Here is a 22,072-nt window from a genome sequence, read left to right as displayed (position 1 = left end):
TTAAAGTGAGATTTATAAATTTTTGAATAATTTTATTAATAATTAATGGTCCCCGATTAATCCTCCTATTAGTTCTCGTCTAGTCGATTAATCCCTAGACCCCAGTCCACCGACTAGCTAACGTCTAACGTTTTCTGCAACCTTTATATATATATATATATATATATATATATATATATATATATATATATATATATATATATATATATATATATATATATATATATATATGGCTAAGTTGAAATATGGATAACATCTATTGTGTGGACGTATCTGAATAGTGTTATTCTATGAGAATGACTATTAGAATAGGTTGGTTGGTAATTTGAATATGTTCAGCCTCACATAACTATTGTGATTATCATGCATTCTCAGTAACTATTTTTAATTTTTATTCTCATGTATCATTTTTCATTCTTACCGACTACGATTATCAAGAATTCTGACAGAATGAGAATCATAAAAAAAGTCTATAATACCATTTTAGACGATTTAATTAGTGAGAACACGTGATAATAACGATTTAATTAGCTTGAATGACCTTTGTTTTTTCTTTTGTTAGTCTCACGAGTTTGGGACCTATGAGTTTCTTATGTACAGCTTCAAGCCAACACAAGGGTGTGCTAGACTTTCTACTGAAGATTTATTAAGGATTTTTCGAAGTTAACAAGACCAATGTGCCAACTTTTGGTAAAGGATGTTGATTTCGAGTTCAATGAGTCGTGCAAAGAAGCTTTCGACAAGCTTAAAGAGTTGCTTACATCCGCTCTTATCATGCAAGCACCAAATCGGGATCTCCACTTTAAGATCATGTGTGATGCAAGCAACTATGCTATAGGTGTCGTTTTAGGTCAAAAGAATGGAAGAGCCTCCTATGTGATCTACTATGCATCGAGGACACTAGACAACGCTCAAAGGAACTACTTTACCTCGAAGAAGGAGCTATTGGCCATAGTGTTTGATTTGGAAAAGTTTAGGCAATACCTACTTGGTGCTAAAGTTATTGTGTACTCGGATCATGTGGCCCTCAAGTACTTGATGACGAAGAAAAATGCAAAGCCAATACTCATCCGGTGGATCCTACTATTGCAAGAATTTGATTTGGAGATTCGAGACAAGAGCGGATGCGAAAACCTTGTTGTCTATCATCTAAGTCGGATTACTTCAAATGAGACTCCTTTCCCGTTGCGAGACGAGTTTCCGAATGAGCATCTCTTTTCCCTTACTCAATCTATTCCTTGGTATGCCGATATCGTTAACTTTTTGGTCGCGAAAAGGTATCCCAACACATTCACACGTGCTCAAAAAGATAAATTGAAAAGTGATGCAAAATATTACGTGTGGGATGAATCTTATTTATGGAAACATTTCCCCGATCAAATTATTATGCGATGTGTACCCTAAAAAGAACATCAATATATTTTGCAACTTTTTCATGAATTTTCTTGTGGGGGGGGGGGTACTTCGGACCTAATTGAACTTTGAGAAAGGTTCTTGAGTGTGGACTATTTTGGCCAACCATGTCACGTGATTGTTATTTGTTTTGTAAAAGTTGTGAATGGTGCCAAAGGACGGGGAACATTTCACATAAGAACCAAATGACACAAAATCCAATCATTTGGCAACATTTACATTTTGCTCGCGGTTGACTATATCTCGAAATGGGTTGAGGCCAAAGCCACAAGATCGGATGATGCCAAAGCGGTTATCGACTTTTAAAATCTAATATCATTGTGAGATTTGGTGTGCCAAGGGATTTGATTAATGATCGAGGGACACTTTTTTGTAACAAAATGATGGAAATTTTATTAAGGAGGTATAACGTGACCCACCGCATCTCTACCGCTTACCACCCTCAAACGATTGGTTAAGAGGAGGTTTCGAATCGAGAAGTGAAATATATCCTTAAGAAGACGGTCAACCCAACAATAAAGGATTTGAATTAAGGCTTGATGATGCCTTGTAGGCCTACCGGATTGCTTACAAAACCCCGATAGACATGTCTCCATTTAGGTTGGTCTTTGGAAAACCATGTCATTTTCCCGTAGAATTAGAGCACCATGCATTTTGGGCGGTCAAGCAATGCAGCTTCAAGATTGATGAAGCAGGAAGACATAGGAAACTTCAACTTCAAGAGTTAGAGGAATTGAGAAATGACTCTTATGAGAATACAAGAATATACAAGGAGAAAACCAAGGCATTCCATGACAAGTCCATCATCCGAAAAAAAAATTAATCCGAGACACAAAGTCTTACTTTACCATTCCCGTTTGAAGTTATTTCTCGAAAAGTTAAGGTCAAGATGGATAGGTCCATTTGTTGTGCTAAAAGTCTTTGAGCATGGAGAGGTTGAGATCCAAAGTAAAGAAACGAGGCAAATCTTCAAAGTCAATGGACATCGTTTGAAACCTTTCTATGAAGATTTTAATGCAAATGTCTCAGATGTCATCCAATTGGATGCCCCGATATACTGAAATTGATAGGGAAGGAGGTCTCACCAAAGACGTTAAAGACAGAAATTTTTGGAAAACATTGTGTTTTCATCTTTTCTAATTCCAAATAAATGTTTTAGATAAATCCTTTTTGCATTTCATATTTCTTCTTCCTTTTTGCGGTGAAAGAGTGTTGAATTGTAAGCCCCCGATGTTCGTTTTGGTCAATCACGAAGATTTGATATTTTCATGGGTTCACAAATGGTCCGCATGTACTCTAAGTTTCGTCCGCATGAGCCATAAATGGTCTGAGTGTACCCGTCCAGGAGGTCCGCATCATCTTTGCGATTAAGAATCCTTACAGAAATACTCACGCGGACCGCGTGTAGTCTAAGCCTCATCCGCATTGGGGTCAAAAACGGACCGCGTATGGTCCCCGAAATCGACCGCGTCATCTTTGCAAAATGGACCATCATAGAAGTTTTTACACAAACCGCATGTGGTCAAAGTCCCATCTGCATGGGCTATACAAGGACCACATATACTCGACGTATTTGCCCAAGTGAAGTTTCGAATTAAGAACCATTTTAGTACACCTCACGCGGTCTACGTGTACTCCAGAAAACATCCGTGTGAGGTGTTGACTTCTGTTGACCCAGGTGTTGACCATGTTTGACCATGAGTTTAACCCCCCAAAATACACCAGTCGGCCCATTCTTCCCCATTCTTCTTCTTCTTCTTTTCCCTCTAACCTCCATTAAAACACCTCCCACCTTCAACACAAAAACTCGATTTCCCGTCAAACCGCCAGTCGGAATTACGTGAAACCACCACCATTCTTCACCATTTTCCCCTCTACAAAACCCACCCAAAAAATCGTTTCGACCTATTACCGTAATTTCGGGCGCCACCACCACCATCTCGCCACTTTCCAGCCAATTCTGGCTGCCTCTCACAATTCCAACACCACCATTGTGTTCCTTTTGGTCAAGACTAACCCCACTAAAAATATTCCTCAAAGCTCGCCAGAAAATTTCAGCGGAATCTCAAGCCATTGCCGGATTTCTGTGGTTTTCGCAGTAAATTACTTCTCATAGGGTATTAAGCAAAGCTTCAAGCTTAGGGTGGAGTACTGCAAGATTTTCGAATCCCGAATTTTCGTGTGTAAATTTTCGACTTTCAAAAGTCGTGGTCACCCACGAGTACATTCTTTCCTTGACTTTAATTGACGAATATGCATGTTTTAGAACAACAATTTATATGGTATTGCATCAAATGAGTCTAGGAAATATTTCTTGCATTGATTGTTGACCCTTTTAGAAGTCCATAGGGAGTCGATTGGTGATTTGAATTGAAATATTATCTTTTGGGATTGTTGTTCTGTGTGGTTGTTAATTTCCTTACAGGTTGGTCATGTCCACGTCAAGAAAGCGCTCGGCTTCTTCCTGAGGCAAGGCCCCCGCTAGAGCTCAAAATGAGGAACCAAACATTCCAAGGTTCCGGGACTCAAAGGCGACTGAAAACTATAGAAAAGTTCTGCCTAGCAAAGTTGCCGCAATCAAATTTGTGTGCAGGCCTACACTCATTTCATTAGGGGTTCTTAAGGGGGTCAGGAAATTGTTCTGTAACATCAGGTGGGAAAATCTTCTCAATCTCATGTCACACACTTATCAGCTCCCTACTAGAGAGTTCCTTGCTGACTCCAGGTTAGACAATGACAAGAAAAAAGTTGCATTCCAACTTATGGGGGACCCGATGTACATCGATTTTGCAAGGGTATATGACATCTTGGGATTACCTTCCTCGCACACATTTGTGGCTTTCGACTCATTGCCTCCCGAGTTCAACTAGGGATGAGATTTAGAACCGGAAAACCGGACCGGAATCGGGATCAGACCGAAACCGGAACCGTTAGAACCGGAATATATAGAACCGGTTCCGATTCTGGGTTTCAAAATTGGTTTTATCTGGGTTCTGGGTAATTCGGGTTTGGGTCCATCGGGTCCGGGTACACCGGGTCTAAAAACTGGAACCGATGTTAGGAATCAGAACCACTTTTAGGCCGGAACCGATTTTTCTGTAACGTTTAAAGATGCGTATCTCATTCGTTTTAACTCCGATTGACATGCATTTTTTCCAACGTGTAGTTTAGAGTTTGTACATGATTTTAGACTATTAATTTGTCATTTTTAGTTTTATATTCATTGACTTACATTGCGTCAAAGTCGAGATATCAAAGCTGAAAGTTTTTAGTTTTTCAGTTTTTTTTGTATTCACTGAAAGTATTAAAACATGCATATCTAATTCGTTTGAAGTCGGATTGACATGTGGTTTTTTTAAACTTGAAGTTTAGAGTTTGTACATGAGTCGTCAATTTTGGTTTAATATTCAATGATTTACTATCCCTCGAAGTCGGGATATCAAAACTGAAAATTTTCAACTTTTCAGCTATTTGTTTTTGTACTTTGTATTCTATGAAAATGTTAACACATGCATACCTCATTCGTTTAAATTCGAATTAACATACGGTTTGTTCCAGAGTGTAGTTAAGAGTTAGTACATGATTTTAGACAATAATTTTGTCAATCTTGGTTTCATATTCAATGAGTTACAGTCCCCCAAAGTCGGGATATCAATATGAAGATTTTCAAAGTTCAACACACTAAGTAGTAATTAATTACCAAAAAATTCCGGTTTTTTCGGTTCTAAACCCACTTTATCCGGTTCCAACCTACCCACTTTGATGTTTCCGGGTTTTCCGGTTCTAGACCCACTTTACCCGGTACCGTACCCGGAATCGGTTCCTATATATCGGTCTGGTTTTCGGCTCTACAAAATCTCGTTAATTGGTTCCGGGTTTTCCAAGTCCGGGTCCATCCGGTCCGGGTTTGGACCCACATTCATCCCTAAGTTCAACCACATGACTTTTTGGACGGAAATTACCGGTGGAATCTTTTCTTGTGCCGGCCGCGATAAAGCCACTTCCATCATTCACCCGTGCCTCGATATTGCCCATCGTATATTAGTGTGCACTGTTTTTGCCCGCAAAGAAGTCGGTAAAGTCATGAAGATTGAGCTATCTTCCTTTGGTGCATGACTCGACGTGAAAATCCACCGATCCCGGATTTTGCCTCATTCTTTTTACTACAAATGTGCACCCATGAAAACCAAAGCAACTGGTGATATTTGCATTGGAGGATTATTCACCCTTTTAGCCGCGGCCTTGACATTGAACTCCTGGATGACTATACTTCCGTAGACAACAAAAATATCTTGGATGAGCTTGTTCTAACAAACATGCATCACATTCGTTGTAGGACCAGAGATGGTTTTACATAGTATTGTCCTCAAGGGGTCAAATATCTTATTCTTTGTGACCCTCGAGTCTCCAACTTCACTTTCGACGATTGCACTCAATGGAGACTCGAGAGGACCATCACTTAGACATTTAATGAGGATGCGCTTCAAGCTCAAGATGATGATGGGATGCATGTGGATGATGAGTCCGACGATGAGCCCACCCATGGTCCACAACAAGCCCAGCCGCAGGCACCTCCCGACTATTACTCGTTCCCCCCAATCTGCCGAACGGTCCAATGCTCTTTGTGTCTCCAACCAAATCATGTCACAACAAATGCACCATATGTGGGGATGACACCAATCACAAAACCACTTTGAGAACGTACCACTTCCTCCTCCATATCCATATCCTCCTCCCGATCCCTCGGTTTAGGTACTTTCGCCTTGCCCCAAGCATTGAGGACAATGCTTATTTCTAAGCTTGGGGTGGGGTATTCACTTTTCTTTTTGCTTACTCATGCATTTTAGCTTAGGTTGCATAACATTTTAGCCTTAATTTGCATTTATTTTTTTTATAAAACTCCAAAAAGATTTATTTTCTTCTTTTTTCACTTTTTATTTTTGCATGACATTTAGCTTAGGGCATTAGCATTCATGTATTTTTGTTATCTCTTTATTCTCATCTCTGAACATCTTTACTTGAAAGACTCGATACACCTTAAATACAATTCTTTTGGAAACTCACATAACAAATAAGAATCGCTCTTAGGGACTTTCATTTGTTGCATCTTCTCTTATATATACGTGGGGGGAGAGTGCAAGTAGTTATGCATATGAATCGACTCATGGCAAGTGTGGCATAAGTAGGGGGACAACTTAGCCTCGTGTCGACTAGTTCCTCACTTGCATTTTCCTCACAAGCCATAATCAAACCCCAAAGAAAGGAATAAAAACTAGATTTTGCTATTTTGAGATCTTTAGTGTCTAACTGGTACAATTCACATCATATTTCATCACTTTATGATTTAGACACATTTTTCCCATTTCATCTCAAATTAACCTTAGTGTAGTTGTGCTCAACTTTTGCACTTAGTTCCTTTAGATTTGCTCCTTTGGCCTCTTGTTTGGGTTAGATTTAGATTCCACTTATAGTTTGTATATAGTTATGTTTTGTATTTTTATTTTCATGCTATATTTGTAAAACTCTTGTGGTAAACCAAAAAAGTGAGCCAATATATATATATATATATATATATATATATATATATATATATATATATATATATATATATATATATATATATATACAAATAAATAAATAAAATTGTTTTGAAAAGTCGAATATTATCGCAATCATAAAATGCGAATATAGTTAAATATTTTCAGTGTTTTCTTCAGCATGTTTTTATAGATTTTTTTAGTAGCTCAAGTATTGTAATTGTAATTGTGTCTTTGGCGTTTTGTTGTCTAAAAAACTGAAATAAAAATAAAATAAAATAAAAACAAAAATAAATAAAATAAAAAGAAAAGGTCGGGCCACATGGTTGCATCCATTTGTTTTCTTTTGTTAGATGTTTAGACCTTTTTGGGTTTTAGTTCATGTAATTTGTTTCTAGTTTGATGTTTTTCTAGTTTAGATTTCATCTTTTGTTGGCAACTACAATGGCGCCCTTTACTCATCACGTGCTCGATTCTTCGCTCTATGGATCTTATTTTGGTGGAAGCATTTATTCTTCTAGATGATTGTAGTTTGCCAGCCTTTGTACATAGCTCGTTCCTTTCCATTTTTGGCCCGAGTTATCTTCTTCTAGCTTTTATTTCTTGGCGTGGGGTTGAAGTTGTGAGGAGTGAGGAACATTCTAACCGAGAGACGCTTTATTATGGCTTGTGGGCTAGATCGGACCACAAAACAATGTCACATAAACCATAATAGTGAAGTATTCATGCTCATTTTGTATCTTGATCAACATGTATCCCTTGCTAGAAAGGTACCAAAGGATCGTCCCTTAAAGCGATTCTTATCTCTAAAAATGGATTATATGTTTTTATTTTAAGGGCGTGTTGTGAATTTCTGCCTAAGATGTTCGTTCTTTTTTTCCTTTTTAGGACAGTTCATCCCAAGTTCATTCTAGTCTTGTCTTACTTGAGGACAACTAAGGTTCAAGATTAGGGTGATTGAATAGTTTCATTTTATTACTTCTTTTCATAGTTTATTTTTAGTTAAAACCATCTCATTTTAGTTAATCTTCATGCATATTTTCTCTTTTTGTTTTCTTCTCCTTTATCGGATGCTTTCCAGTCTTCTGAGCTTATTTGCAGGATTTACTGAAGACTATTCGTCATTGGAGGTATGGAAGGAGTGCGGGACTATTGGAGGCTAGCGATTTGCTTGTAGACTTGAAGTGGTGCAATTGGGCTTGGTGTCAATAAAAACAAGAAGCGTGTTGTACTTAATTTTTGTACGACACGACGAGGACTCGAGCTAAGGAAGATTAAAGGAGCATTGGATCAAATTTGAAGGCTTTGTAAAAAAGTTATTGGGATCCCAAGAAGTCATGCAAATGCGCTGAGATATTAATGAAAAGATTTGAGCTAGTTTATTAATTAAATGGGCCAAGTCACCCATTCAGCGAGACCCACGCGGTCTGCGTGGATCAACAAATGGTCCGCGTGGATCGTGTTGTAAAGGATCCGGGTTTTTGGCTTGAGTCTCTACTTTGGAGGATTGTTGGATTACTTTTGGCCAACTTTTAGATTTGGGAATAAGCCTCTATTTACTGAAGATTTTGAATGGATTTCATTAACAACACTTCGAAGAACAACTCATTTTTGCTTTCAAGAAGGCCTTGGACAAGATTGGTGTAATTTCATTTCATCTTGCAACTTGAACAGTGTTTAGTACCTCTAAACTACTTTTCATTTATTTTATTTTGGCCATGCTTGGCTAGACTTACACTTGGTTGATTAGGGTTTGGCCCATGGATGATTAGTTGTTTTGAAGACTTATGTTATCTTGTGTTTGAAGTTTATGGAAATGTTTTTTAGTCAAACATCTTCTTGTGTTTATTTATCCTTGATCATGAGCTTTGATGAATGAATGCTTATTTTTGTTGACTAATTTCTTGGTTAAGTAATGGACCCTCAAATTAGTAAGCTACAAATGGTTTTTATGTTTGTTTTCATTTCATTTAAACCATGGAAATGTTTCCTCCATAATGATAATGTAAGCATTTGATTATTGTTTGGACTGGGTAACTCTTAGAACTTAAAGCTAATCGATTTTCATAAGATTATATGCTTCATTGATTTTGTAACTTTAATTAAGGAAATGTGTTAAGAGCTCCTCTAACCATTTTAATAACAATGAAGAGTTGAGGTAATTTGTGCTTATGAATTGCTATAGTCAAGTTAAATTAATTCATAAGTGTTGTTCCATTTAGTCTAATGATAAGTCAACTAGGCCATCCATGTGGTGTATCCAGAGATCAACCAACATTACTTCATTGAACTGAACAAAATCATTCACTTGTTTACTTGTCATATTTACATTCTAGCTTACTTTTAATTTTCTCAAGCAGTCAAAAGGATTTAACCCCCTACTTTTACTCTTGTTTTATAAGTACTTGAACAAGTGATTTACATAGAGATTTAAATTGAACCAATCTCCGTGGATACAATCCCTTTACCACTATACACTATTTCAGTGTGTAACATTTAGGTTGCTTATTTTGTTGGCCTCGACAACCACCACCGGTCAACAGTTGGAAGAAAAGAAGATCAAAGCAAAATATGAGTCACATTCTGATGATTCACCATGTCGTGGTGACCATGCTACGCCGTGGTCATTGGAAAATAAAAATTCTTTTCCTTTAAATTCGTATCAGCCTCCTTTACCATTCCCGTCTTGAGCCATTAACCATAAGTTTGCTAAAGATGTGATGACTAATCGAAAGGAGTTAGAAAAAGCATCCACAATCATGCTTAATGAGTTTTGTTCTGTTGCGATCATCAATGGGTTGCCATTCAAAATGGGAGATCAAGGCCAACTTACTTTGCCTCATGAATTTGGAAATTCCACTTCAATAAATTCTTTAGCAAATTTGGGGGCAATAATTAATCTTATGTCATATTCTTTCTACGAGAAGCTTGGTCTACCAAGGCTCCAAAACATAAAGATAACACTTTTAATGGTGGATCAATCAATCACTAACCTACGTAGAATCATTGGAGATTTGTTGGTGAAAGTGGGGAAATTTATTGTTCCGCTTGACTTTGTGGTTCTAGACATGAAAGAAAATGAAGACCTTCCCATAATTTTGGGAAGATCATTCTTTCGTACCACAAGATCCCTTGTTGACATTCATGACTAAAATCTCATACTTCGAGTGGAAGATGAAGAAATTACTTTTGAAATGAATCCAAAAGTGAGTTATAACTTGGAAGGAGAAAGTCTTAATGAGCTAGAAGAGATTGAAAGATTGATAGAAGAAGAGTTGAAGGTTTAAGAGAAACCGCATGTAGCAAAAGTAAAATGTTCCAAACCAAGAGCTTCAATTCCTATGATGTTTGAGGTGTTCGCGTTCACTACAACCATGTCTCAAGTGGAAGAAGAAAGTGATGAAGAAGAAGTTGATTTAGATGAAAAAGGGGAGATCAATGACAAAGAAATGGGTGAGAAATTAGAGAATTCATTTATTACAAATATGGAGTTAGATAAAGAACATCAAAAGGAAGATGAAAAGAAGAGCATGAAGATGAAAAGGGAAAACAAGGAAATGAAACACAAGCATGAAGAAAGCGCCAGTTAAAAGAAGAAAGAAAACTCAAAGAACGCGTACATTCGATGAGTTCAAGCATACATGCTCAGGTGGAAAGAGCAAAAGGAGAAAATGGAGATCTCACTCCCGACCGTAACAACATAGACTGGGAAGGAGTCTGTGTCATGACTCCTAAAAAGGAAGCGTTTATTGGGAGGCAACCCAATGTTTTAAGATTTTGAATTTTCTTTTCCTTTTTTTCAGTTTTTAGTTTTTTATTTTTAGTTTTTATTTTAGTTTAACCGAATGATCATGTGTTTCAGTAGTCTCTTGATCTTATTTTGTAGTATTGAAAGAAAGTGAAGCAGTGAAGGAGCTTAATTGATAAAGAAGTCGTGAGATTTTTTTTGAATATTACAATTGAAGAACATATTTTTAAATAAGTATGGGGTAACTACCTGATACAAAGAGGAGTTTGAAGAATTTTACAGAAATAAAAGCTTGAGATTGGTCCTTAGTCATCAAGAAGGAAGGATGCATAATTTTGGCTCTTAATGACATTCTAGGAAGTCACTACGACGTGGCCATCATCACCACATCGTGGCATTTGTATTTATCACGACTACATAATCACTAGACGATGTCATGGCATTCTTATTTTTCACGACCATGACAAATTATTTCTCGATCCTCACGTCGTGGCGTTTCTTTAACAATGTTGTGACAGAGGTTCATCACACTTTTTGAAGATGGTTCGTTGGTTTATTTTGGTCTAGCATATTTACATTCATGAGAGAAGAGTCCAGAAGTACTGTTTCCAGCCATTATACAAGATGTTCAAGGTTTTCCACACACTTTCAAGAATTCGATCTCGCTACTACTATCCTAGGGGAGTCTATTCCAATTTATCCTTTTTACTTTTATGTTCTTTTATTATTTAAGTATGCAATGGAGACATTGCATCAATTAAGTGTGGGGTAGGGGTCAAATATATGAATGCAAGCATACTGATAAAAAAAATTGAAAAATGACTAGGATAAAAAATTATTAGAAAGATTTGAAATAATAATCTAAAAATTGAATCTAGCTAAGAAATTGTTGTATTGCTATGTTAAGATCTAGGTAGCTAGCGTTTTGTGAGACGATCCGATGTGAGTTTCGATGTAATTTGAGCCAATATGTTCTAGTGTATTTGTGGCTTCCCTATTATAGTGAAATCATGGAACAACATGACCTTGATTAGTTTGAGGGCGATAATATGTTTAGCATCATGTACTAGAAATGCATCCAGGAGAGCTTATGTAGTCATTGCACCTTAGACTAATACCTCTAACCAATAAGGGTTTAAGTTAAGTTCCCTTGCTTAAGAATATGTTTTTTTTAGGATTTTTAGTTTTGTGTGGAAAAAAAAAGAAAAAAATGTGAATAAAAAGTTGCAAAAGTTTGAGAGAATAAGAGTCTACAAAGCTATGAAGATCAAGAAATATCATAAAGAAAGTTCAAAAATCGAAGACTTAAGAATAAGGCAATTCGCCAAGTTATTTATTGTGTTTTCATTTTATTTCTAGGTTACTTTTTTGTGTGTATGCTTGGGGAACTAACCAAAAATTACCTTGAGGTTAAGAAATATTTATGAGGATATATTCGAAGGGATGCATAAAATGAATGTTATTCAAAAGAAGTGCGGAAGTGTTTATGAGTATTTAGGAATGGGGAAGTTCTTAGAAAAATTTAGACACAAATACATGCATTACGGTCTTGATGTAATGGAGAGGCTTAAATGGATTGTCTTGTGCGATGTTGGTAGCCATGGTTTTAGTGTGATGATATGATAATAATAAAATCAGTTTTGCTTGAGGGAAATCAAAGCCCAAGTGTGGGGTATTTTGATATGTGCATATTTAACTATATATTTCATACACTATATTAATACTTTTAGCTACAATCATGTTTATTTTGGGAAAAAGGTACTTATTAAGTTGGAAATACGTTTTATAGTACCAAAATCATGCTCAGGATGAAAAGGGAGCAAATGAGGAGTTGGAAGCAGGAAAATGTGGGCTAAGGCAAAAAGAAGACAGAGAAGGCTTGAAGACAAATGACCACGATGTGGTGATGGTCCACCACGGTGTGGCGACTAGAAGATACTCGACCAATAAGTTGACTTGGAGAATAAGAGATATTCATGAAGATTGCAACGTGGTGCCTTTTAAATATGACGTGGTGATCAGATTTTAGGAAACTCTATATATCCGATCATTAGGCCGAATTGAGGGACTTCTGGCCGATTTTCTGAGAAGGATTACGACTAAAACCTTTGGAAGACCTTGGAGAAGACCAGAAATCATTTGGAGCTCAAGAGTTGAAGAGATATAGAGGAATTCTATGTAGATCTATTCAGTTTGGTAAACATACTTATGTCTAGTCTTATTTACATGGATTTTGTGTGTTTTTCTGCTACTGTGAGAGGCTAAAAACCTTATACTTCTGTTTGGTGAAGATGAACCAAATCCTTATGTGTTGATTTCGATTTATGGGTGATATATGTTGATTTTACTTGTGTTTTATAATCAAACCCCTACTACATTTTAGTTCTAGTTTTTATTGCTTAATTAATAATCAAGTTTTGTATGATAGTTGATCATTCTAATTGCATGAACTTGTAACCTAATTGTTTATGATCATTAAATAAATAGAGTTAGGAATAATCACATCTTTTATAAAGTAATTAAGGATAATAACTTTAACTTTCTTAGAGAGCATAATTAGTTTTAATTTGTGCTTGGTTGCTTGACTTGATCATAGGAAAGTAACTACTATCATTGATAGACTAATTTGTGCTCATTATCGATTTGGTGTTTAACTTGTGCTTAATTATTTCATGGTAATTCATAAATGGGTATGTCTAGATATTTTATCACAATAGATAGTTAACAAATTGGTAATTAATACATTCCATCCACTAGAAATCAACAATAGGAGACGGTGAAATCGGAACTAAACAAAAGTACTCTTTAATCTTGAAGTAAACTCGTTTTTATTTGCTTGTTTAGTTGTTAATTTGGTACTTATTTGAATCAAGTTTTTCTGATCTTACAAAATCAGTAAAAACTCCCAATTTAAGTTTGTTTTCTAGTTTAATTAGAAGTAGTTATAATAATTAATTAAATTTCGTTCCTTTTGTTCAACACCCAACTTACCCAAGCTATTCTATAATCCAACTAGGTATACTGCCTATAGGTGCATAAATTAGTTAAGTTAGTTAGGTTATAAATTTAAAGCTAGTCGTTACTTTTGTGCACATCACTAACATAGACCAGGAGGTTTAAACCGCTTCCTCTAGTGATACTGAAACCGAAGTAGAACCCAATTCTAGCTCCGACCCTCGCCAAGAGATTCTCGAAACACCACCCCTACAACAAAATCCACCCATAATAAACCAAAATCAAATAGTTGAAGGAGAAGAACCTCCCGAGAGAACCTTGAGAGAAATGATGGAAACTGATGTCACACAAACTCCAACCATATCAATTATCATGTTCTAAAAGGAGGCTCGAAATTGAAGTCAAGCTCAGTCCATCACCTTCCAACTAACCGTGGATTGGAGAATGAAGACCCACACAAACACTTGAAGATGGTCCATATCATTTGCACTAGCATGAAGCCATAAGAGTCAATCGATGACCAAATCAAATTAAGGGCATCCTTCTTTTCCTTGGCCGATAGAGCAAAAGATTGGCTATTTTATCTTCCACCGGGGTAGATCAACTCATGGAACTACATGGCAAGAGCTTTACTTGATAAGTTCTACCCTGCCTCAAGAGACCCAAGTCTTAGAAATGAGATTTGTTGAATCTGTCAAGGTCAAAATGAGACTTTTCATGATTATTGGGAGAGTTTCAATAACTTGTGTTTGAGTTGCCCACAACAAAAAATTCTGTAACAACTCCTCATTCAACACTTTGATGACAAATTGTTACGAATGGAGAGAAGACTAGTTAATGTGTCTAGTGCTGGAGATGTCTTTAGCAAAACACCTCAACAAATAAGACAATTCTTCAACACCATAAATGCCAATTCTCAACACTTTGGCCCCCACCAAGACATAAAGAGGGACACACATCAAAAATCCAATGAAGTGATGAAATCAATCCTTAAGTCCCAACTTAAATATTTGACATATGTTGTTTAAAAGTTAGCCATGGGACAAACTCCACAAGTGATGGTTTTTAGAATATGTGAAACAATGGGACATCCCACGGATATGTGTCCCATTTTTCAAGATGATGTGGAACATGTAAATACCACGGGATAATTTCAAAGCTACCACAACAAGCCATCTAGTTATCAAAATGCTTATAACTCAAGTTGGAAGCCAAATCCAATTATGAGCTGCAACCCAATACTATTGCCTCAAAATGCATTCATTAGACCTTATTACCCACCACAACAACCCCATTATAAACATCTACAACCCCACTATCAATCCAAACCAAACCCCCCACATTACCACCAACAAACTCCTTAATCTGAACCTAGTAGCTCCATAATGTCTCTTGAAGATATTGTCAAGTCTCTTGCCACTAACACCAACAATTCCAAAAAGATACAAGAACTAGTATTTCTAACCCTGAAGCACAAGTGGGAGATATAGTTACATCCTTGAGCAAGTTGGAGTCCCGTGACAAACTACCTTCTTAAACCAAAAAGAATCAAATGTCAATGTGGTGACCTTGAAAAGTGGTAAACAAACCGAAGAGAGCATCTCAACAAAGAAGTCAAGGGAAGATGATGAAGAAATAAAGATCACCCCCATTGAAGATCATATAGTTAAGAATAATGCACAAATCAGTGCTCCAAAGAAGACCACACCTCTATTCACCCTAATAGCCACTCAACCACAATTCCCCTCTCAACTTGCAACTTCAAAGAAGAATGTGGAGGAGAAAGAGATCTTGGACACCTTTAGAAAAGTGGAGTTAAACATCCCACTACTTGATGCAATAAGGAAAATCCCTAGATATGTACAAATTTTGAAATAACTTTGCACGAACAAAAGAAAATTGAAAAGGAATAAAATGATTTCAATGAACGAAAATGCATTTGTAGTTTTACAAAGAAAACTCCCACCTAAATGCAAAGACCCTGGAGCATTTGCGATTTCTTGCAAAATAGGGGATGTTACTTTTACTAGTGTCATGCTTGATCTTGGTGCTTCTATTAATGTCATGCCCTATTCGATATACAAATTGTTAAATTTTGGTCCTTTAAATGACACTAGTGTCATAATTTCACTTACGGAAAAATCAAGTGTTTTTCCTAGGAGTGTATTAGAAGACGTTTTGGTACAAGTGAATCAATTGGTCTTCCCAACAGATTTCTATGTGACTGATTTAGAGGAACAAGTTTCTTCCGAATCAGCTCTAATCTTACTTGGATGTCCATTTTTGAAAATGGCTAGGACAAAGATTGATGTGTATATGTGTAGTTTAACAATGGAATTTGATGGTGAAACAATAAGCTTTAACATTTATGATACTATAGATATCCTAGTGATGTTTCATCTTTATATTTTGTTGATGTTGCTGAACCACTAACACAAGAGTTGTTTGAGTTGAAAAATGGTGACATGTTGGAGATGATTCTAAGCAAAGGGTTTGATTGTGGGAAGCTAGCCAAGAAATTGAAGCAATATTCTCTAGACCCGAAATTTGAAATGTTGGTTAACAATTTTAAGGTGAAGAAATCCACAAGGTTTGATGTTAAGCAGTTGAGTTACCTCTAACTCACACAAACTTAACATTTTCCCTTATTTAACCACCAAAATTAGAATTAAATGTCTTACACGAACACATGAAGTATGCTTATTTGGGAAAGAATAAGACTTTTCCAGTTATTATTAATACTCACCTAACCAAGTTTGAAGAAGATCAACTCCTCAAAGTGTTGAAGGAGCAAAAAGAACCCATGGCTTGGACAATTGATATCGAAGTATTGAGTCCCTCCACTTGTATGCACAAAATTTTGATGGAGGATGAGTACAAGACAAGCCAGGATGCATAAAGAAAACTGAATCCACCTACGGTGGAAGTTGTGAAGAAAGAGATATTGAAGCTTCTTTATACAAGAATGATATATCTAATCTCGGAGAGAAAGTGGGTGAGCCCGGTGCAAGTTACCCTTAAAGAAGACAGGAATCACGGTGGTCGAGAACAATAAAGGTATTATGGTCCCCACCTGTGTGCAAAACGAGTGGAGGGTATGTATTAACTACCGAAAGCTTAATGCAAGTACGATAAAATACCATTTACCATTACCTTTCATTGATGAAATGTTAGAAATCTCATTATTTTTGTTTAGATGGGTATTTCGGTTTTCACCAAATCCCAGTGGCACCTAAAGACAAAGAAAAGACAACGTTTACATGTCTATTTTTCATTTTTGCATACTAGAGAATGTCATTTGGATTGTGTAATGCCCCGACTACTTTCCAACGTTGTATGGTTATCATTTTCTCAAAATATGTTGAAAACATAATTGAAGTTTTTATAGATGATTTTATGGCATACGGAAACTCCTTTCAAGAGCGTTTGACCAAACTCACAAAGATTTTGAAAGGATGCATTGAAACAAATTTGGTTTTAAATTTTGAAAAATGTCATTTTATGGTGAGTCAAGTCACATTGTGTCAAAGAAAGGAATCAAGATAGATAAGGCTAAAATTGAGCTTATTCGAAGCTTACCTTACCCGAATTGTGTTCAGGAAGTTCGCTCTTTTTAAGATCATGCGGGTTTCTAATGAAGGTTCATCAAGGACTTTCCAAATATAACAAGACAAATGTGCCAACTCTTGCAAAAGGAAGTTGATTTCAAGTTCAATGAGGCATGAAAATAGGCTTTTGACCAGCTCAAGGAGTTTCTTACATCCACACCCATCATACAAGCACCAAATTAGGATCTCCCCTTTAAGATCATGTGTGATGCAAGCAACTATGCTATAGGCATTGTTAAGGGTCAAAAGAATGGAATATCTTCTCATGTGATCTATTATGCATCAAGGACACAACACAATGCTCAAAGAAACTAATCTACCATGGAGAAGGAGCTATTGGCCATAGTGTTCGCGTTTGAGAAGTTTAGGCAATGTCTACTTGGCACCAAAGTCATTGTGTATTCAGATCATGCGGCTCTCAAGTACTTGATGACAAAGAAATATGCAAATCCAAGACTCGTCCAGTGGATCTTACTATTGCAACAATTTGTTTGGAGATTCGGGACAAGAGCGGATGTGAAAAGCTTGTTTCCGACCATCTAAGCCGGATGATTTCAAATGCAACCCCTCTCCCGTTGCAGGATGAGTTTCCGGATAAAAATCTCTTTTCCCTTAGTTAATTTATTCCTTGGTATGCAGGTATTGCTAAATTTTTGGTCACAAAAAGGTATCCCGAAACATTCACACATGCTCAAAAAGATAAATTGAAAAGTGATGCAAAATACTATGTGTGGGGTGAACCTTATTTATGGAAACATTGTCCTGATCAAATCATTAGGAGATGTGTACCTCAAAAAGAGCATCAATCCATTTTGCAATTTGTCATGAACTTGCTTGTAGGGGAAACTTTGGACGTAATCGAACTTTGAGAAAAGTTCTTGAATGTAGTTTTTTTGGCCAACCGTGACATGCGATTGTTATTTGTTTTGTAAAAGTTATGAATGGTGCCAAAGGATAGGGAGCATTTCCCAAAAGAATCAAATGCCACAAAATCCGATCTTTGTTTATTAAATTTGTGATGTGTGGGGGATTGATTTTATGGGCCCATTCCCGTCTCATTTGGCAACGTTTACATCTTGCTCACGGTTTACTATGTTTCTAAATAGGTTGAAGCCAAAGCCACAAGATCGGATAATGCCAAAACAGTTATCTGAATTTTAAATTCTAATGTCTTTGTGAGATTTGGTGTGCCTAGGGCCCTGATTAGTGATAGAGGGATGAATTTTTGCAATAAGATGATGGAGACTTTATTGAAGAAGTATAATATGAATCATTGTGTATCCACCGCCTATAAACTCCAAACGAACGGTCAAGCGGAGGTTACAAATCGGGAAGTCAAGTCTATCCTTGAGGAAACGGTGAATCCAATGAGAAAGGGTTGAAGTTTAAGGCTTGATGATTTATGGGCTTACCAAACCGCTTACAAGACCCCAATAGGCATGTCTCTTTTTAGATTGGTCTTTGGAAAAGCATGTCATCTTCCCATGGACTTAGAGCACCATGAATTTTGAGCAGTCAAACAATGCAACTTCAACATTGACGAAGCAGGAAGACATAGGAAGCTTCAACATCAAGAGTTATAAGAATTAAGAAATGATTCCTATGAAAAATCAAGAATTTACAAAGAGAAAATGAAGCTTTTCCATGACAAATCCATCACTCGAAAACATTTTGAACTTGGACACAAGGTCTTACTTTACAATTCACGATTGAAGTTATTTCTGGGCAAGTTAAAATCAAGATGGATTGGCCCTTTTGTTGTGATCAAGACCTTTGACCATGGAGCGGTGGAGATTCAAAGTGAAGAAATGAGACAAATTTTCAAGGTCAATGGGCACTGTTTGAATCCATTCTATGAAGGTTTCAATGAAAATGCCTTTAGCATCATCCATTTGGATGTCCCGAGGTGTTAACTCAAAACATGGAGAACATATCGCCAAAGACGTTAAAGAAGGGCATTTTTGGAAAGTATTGTGCTTTCGTGTTTTTAAATTCAAATAAATAAATTTGAAGATGTTTTTAGGATCCTTAAGGAATTGTTTTTAAAGAAGTCAAGTGTTTCTAATTTATTGGAACCTTCTAATGAAAGAATGTGTGGAAACGGGAGCAAAATGAACCAAAAACGAAGAATTGGAGGATAGGGACTGCATGACCTGCGTGCCCTTGCGTGGCTGGTCTGAGCGAGTGGACCTGATCGAATGGAAATGCTCGAAATCAACAATTTTAACTGTATGGTCTATGTGACCCACGCAAGCCCCTAGACCATTTTGATGGTCTTTTTGACCTACGTTGACCGGAGCGTTAATGAGTTGACTTGTTGACTTTGTTGACCAAGTGGGTTAAGAGGGAATCAGCTTCTTCTTCAATTTTCACCTGCATTTTTTTTCCTCCATAAACCTCCATTTCTCTCAAAAACACAAGCCACCAAACACCCACCTCGCCGGAAAAATCGAGTTTCCCATTGATCTGTTGAAATTCGATGAAACTTTTCCCATTCTCTTAGTTTTTCCAAGCTCTACAAAGCTCACCCAAAAAAAGTTCCGATCTGTTGCCAAATTAAGGGCACTACCACCACCATTTCGTGGCTTTCCAGCTAACACTAGCCACTTCTCGCGATTCTGACACCACCGAAGTGTTTCTTTTTTCGAGCTTTAAACATCCAACTGAAGAAAATTGAAAAATCTCACTGAAAAATTCGTCGGAATTTTTGAACCGCACCACGATTCGCTTCCGGGTTTTAGCAAGAATTAAGTAAGTAACTTTGTATTATTGAAAGAGTCTTGCATTTTGGCACCGGTGAACAACCATTAAGCTTGGGGTGTAAGTGAGCGGATTTTGGGTACAAGCTTCAAATTTTGGGGACAATAGTCAAAACGGGTATACTCTTTCCTTGGTTTTATTTTAATTGAATGCATTAACATGAAAATTACAAACAAATATGCTTTGAAAATTGCCTAGTATTGTTAGTTAGTACTCGAGTTGTTTAAAAAGCGTGATTTGAAAGTTAGTAAATTTGGTTGATATTGGTTGGAAATTTAATAGAAAAATTGTTTAAACTTTGGTTGGAACTCGTTGAAATTGACTAGAATTGCTGCATACTTTTAGTTGGAATTGTCAAATGGAATCGATCGGTATTGTTTAAAATATTTTTGAATTGTCAAAAGTTGGGTGTAATTATTTGTTGGAATAGTTTGTGTTCGGTCTAAATATTGTCATATTATTTTTCAGAATGGTGAGAAGAGGGATTACTGTGTGGAGTGGGTTTGCTTTTGCAGGTCTTTATATATGGCTAGAACTCATACACAGACACACACCCATTGATCAACCGTTGATCCTAACCCGAAAATGAATGCTATTGGAACATCATGCAAAGCAGCCGGAAAACGAAAGAAAGTTGGAGACGATGGAGGCGATCCTTCCCTCACAAACGCGGAAAAAAAATATTGCTCCAATCTTAACGATATAGAAATCTGACCAACAAAGTTATACCATGAGGACTCAATGGCAAAGCTTTGGATCGATGACGGTTTGGTGCATTTGTTCCAAAAATGGAGTGGGATGGCATTCTTAACCTCTGTAATAGAAATTTCAAAGAACCAAAACTGGAGTTCCTTAGAACATTAGCTAGGGATGATGAAACACAAATCCTTACCTTCCGGTTGCAAGGGCTAAGTCATAGACTTACCTACGAAGATCTTAGTAGAATCATGGGTACCAGTTACACATATTGCATCTGCTCCCATTTTGACAGCTATCTTGATTTTCTGCGCAACCCCGATGGGTATTTTTGGGGACAGATCACCAGACTCGATTCTTTTAATCTGAGTCGATATAAGGAAATCATATTGTGAATCCTTTCTGGCATATTTGAAACATCCTAAAATTTCGTTTTAAAATCATTAATAAAAGAAACATAAATGCTAATCATTGTATAAAAACCATAAATTGTGTAACTCAAAATAACATAATATATGTCAATGTATCAAAATCATATCAAATATCAGAGTGACTCATCCCAGGCTAAAATTGTGGTGTCTGTCATGCAGTCATCCAGAGCTCTTCCCTTTGCTAGCTGAAGTACCTGAAACCAAATCTGAAAACTATAAGCAAGAAGATTAGTGAGTCTCTCCAAGCTACCACATACCATACACATATCACATAAACATGTCTTGGGCCCCGCCCCTGCTACATCGAGTCAGGCTCGACATCGAGCTCCACCCGACATCGAACCCTATTCGGCATCGGGCCCCGCCCGACATCGAGCCTCGTCCGGCATCGAGCACATCTTAGAATACATGTGAACGCAATAAAATAATACACATAACCTAAGCATATATCATTAACATTTTAACATTCCTCGGCCCCCTCCCGTCATCGAACTGTAGTCCGGAAACATACTAACATTCCTCAGGACCGCCCCGGCATCGGACCAAAGTTCGAAAACATATAAGTACAAACACATGCAAGGATCACAAAGACATCAAGCATACAAAAATTCCTCGGGACTGCCCTGACATCGGATCAAATTCCAGAAAAGCATATAAACCTACATTGGGCCCCACCCGGCATCAGACCATAGTCTGGAAGTATTACTAACTAAACGGGTCGGCCTTGGTGGCTTAGACCTATTCTTACTGGCGAAAACTCACCTCGTATGCTAGTTGTGAAATCTTGTGTGAGGAATCTTCGACGGTTGCTCCAACGACTCCCCGGCTATCAATTTCACAATAACACTTAATCAAAATATGATAATCCTTCTTAAGGTAAAATGACCATTTTACCCCTGGTCAAAGTCAACGTCCTAGTCAAAG

At 37.0% G+C, this 22,072-nt stretch overlaps 1 protein-coding gene across 1 annotated transcript; it reads left to right on the top strand.

Moving 5' to 3' along the window:
* Positions 1-9,670: 9,670 nt before the first annotated feature.
* On the top strand, positions 9,671-10,102 carry LOC111895583 (uncharacterized). Its single transcript, XM_023891668.1, has one exon. The coding sequence runs from the start codon at positions 9,671-9,673 to the stop codon at positions 10,100-10,102; it is 432 nt and encodes a 143-aa protein (XP_023747436.1).
* Positions 10,103-22,072: the final 11,970 nt, after the last annotated feature.

The sequence above is a fragment of the Lactuca sativa genome, chromosome 4, assembly GCF_002870075.4.
Source record: "Lactuca sativa cultivar Salinas chromosome 4, Lsat_Salinas_v11, whole genome shotgun sequence".
Classification (NCBI taxonomy): domain Eukaryota; kingdom Viridiplantae; phylum Streptophyta; class Magnoliopsida; order Asterales; family Asteraceae; genus Lactuca; species Lactuca sativa.
The sequence above is the reverse complement of the archived record's forward strand: the minus strand, read 5'-3'. Positions and strand labels throughout refer to the sequence as shown.

Coding starts and splice junctions, on each gene's coding strand:
- LOC111895583 (XM_023891668.1), top strand. CDS start 9,671: ATGACTAATCGAAAGGAGTTAGAAAAAGCATCCACAATCATGCTTAAT.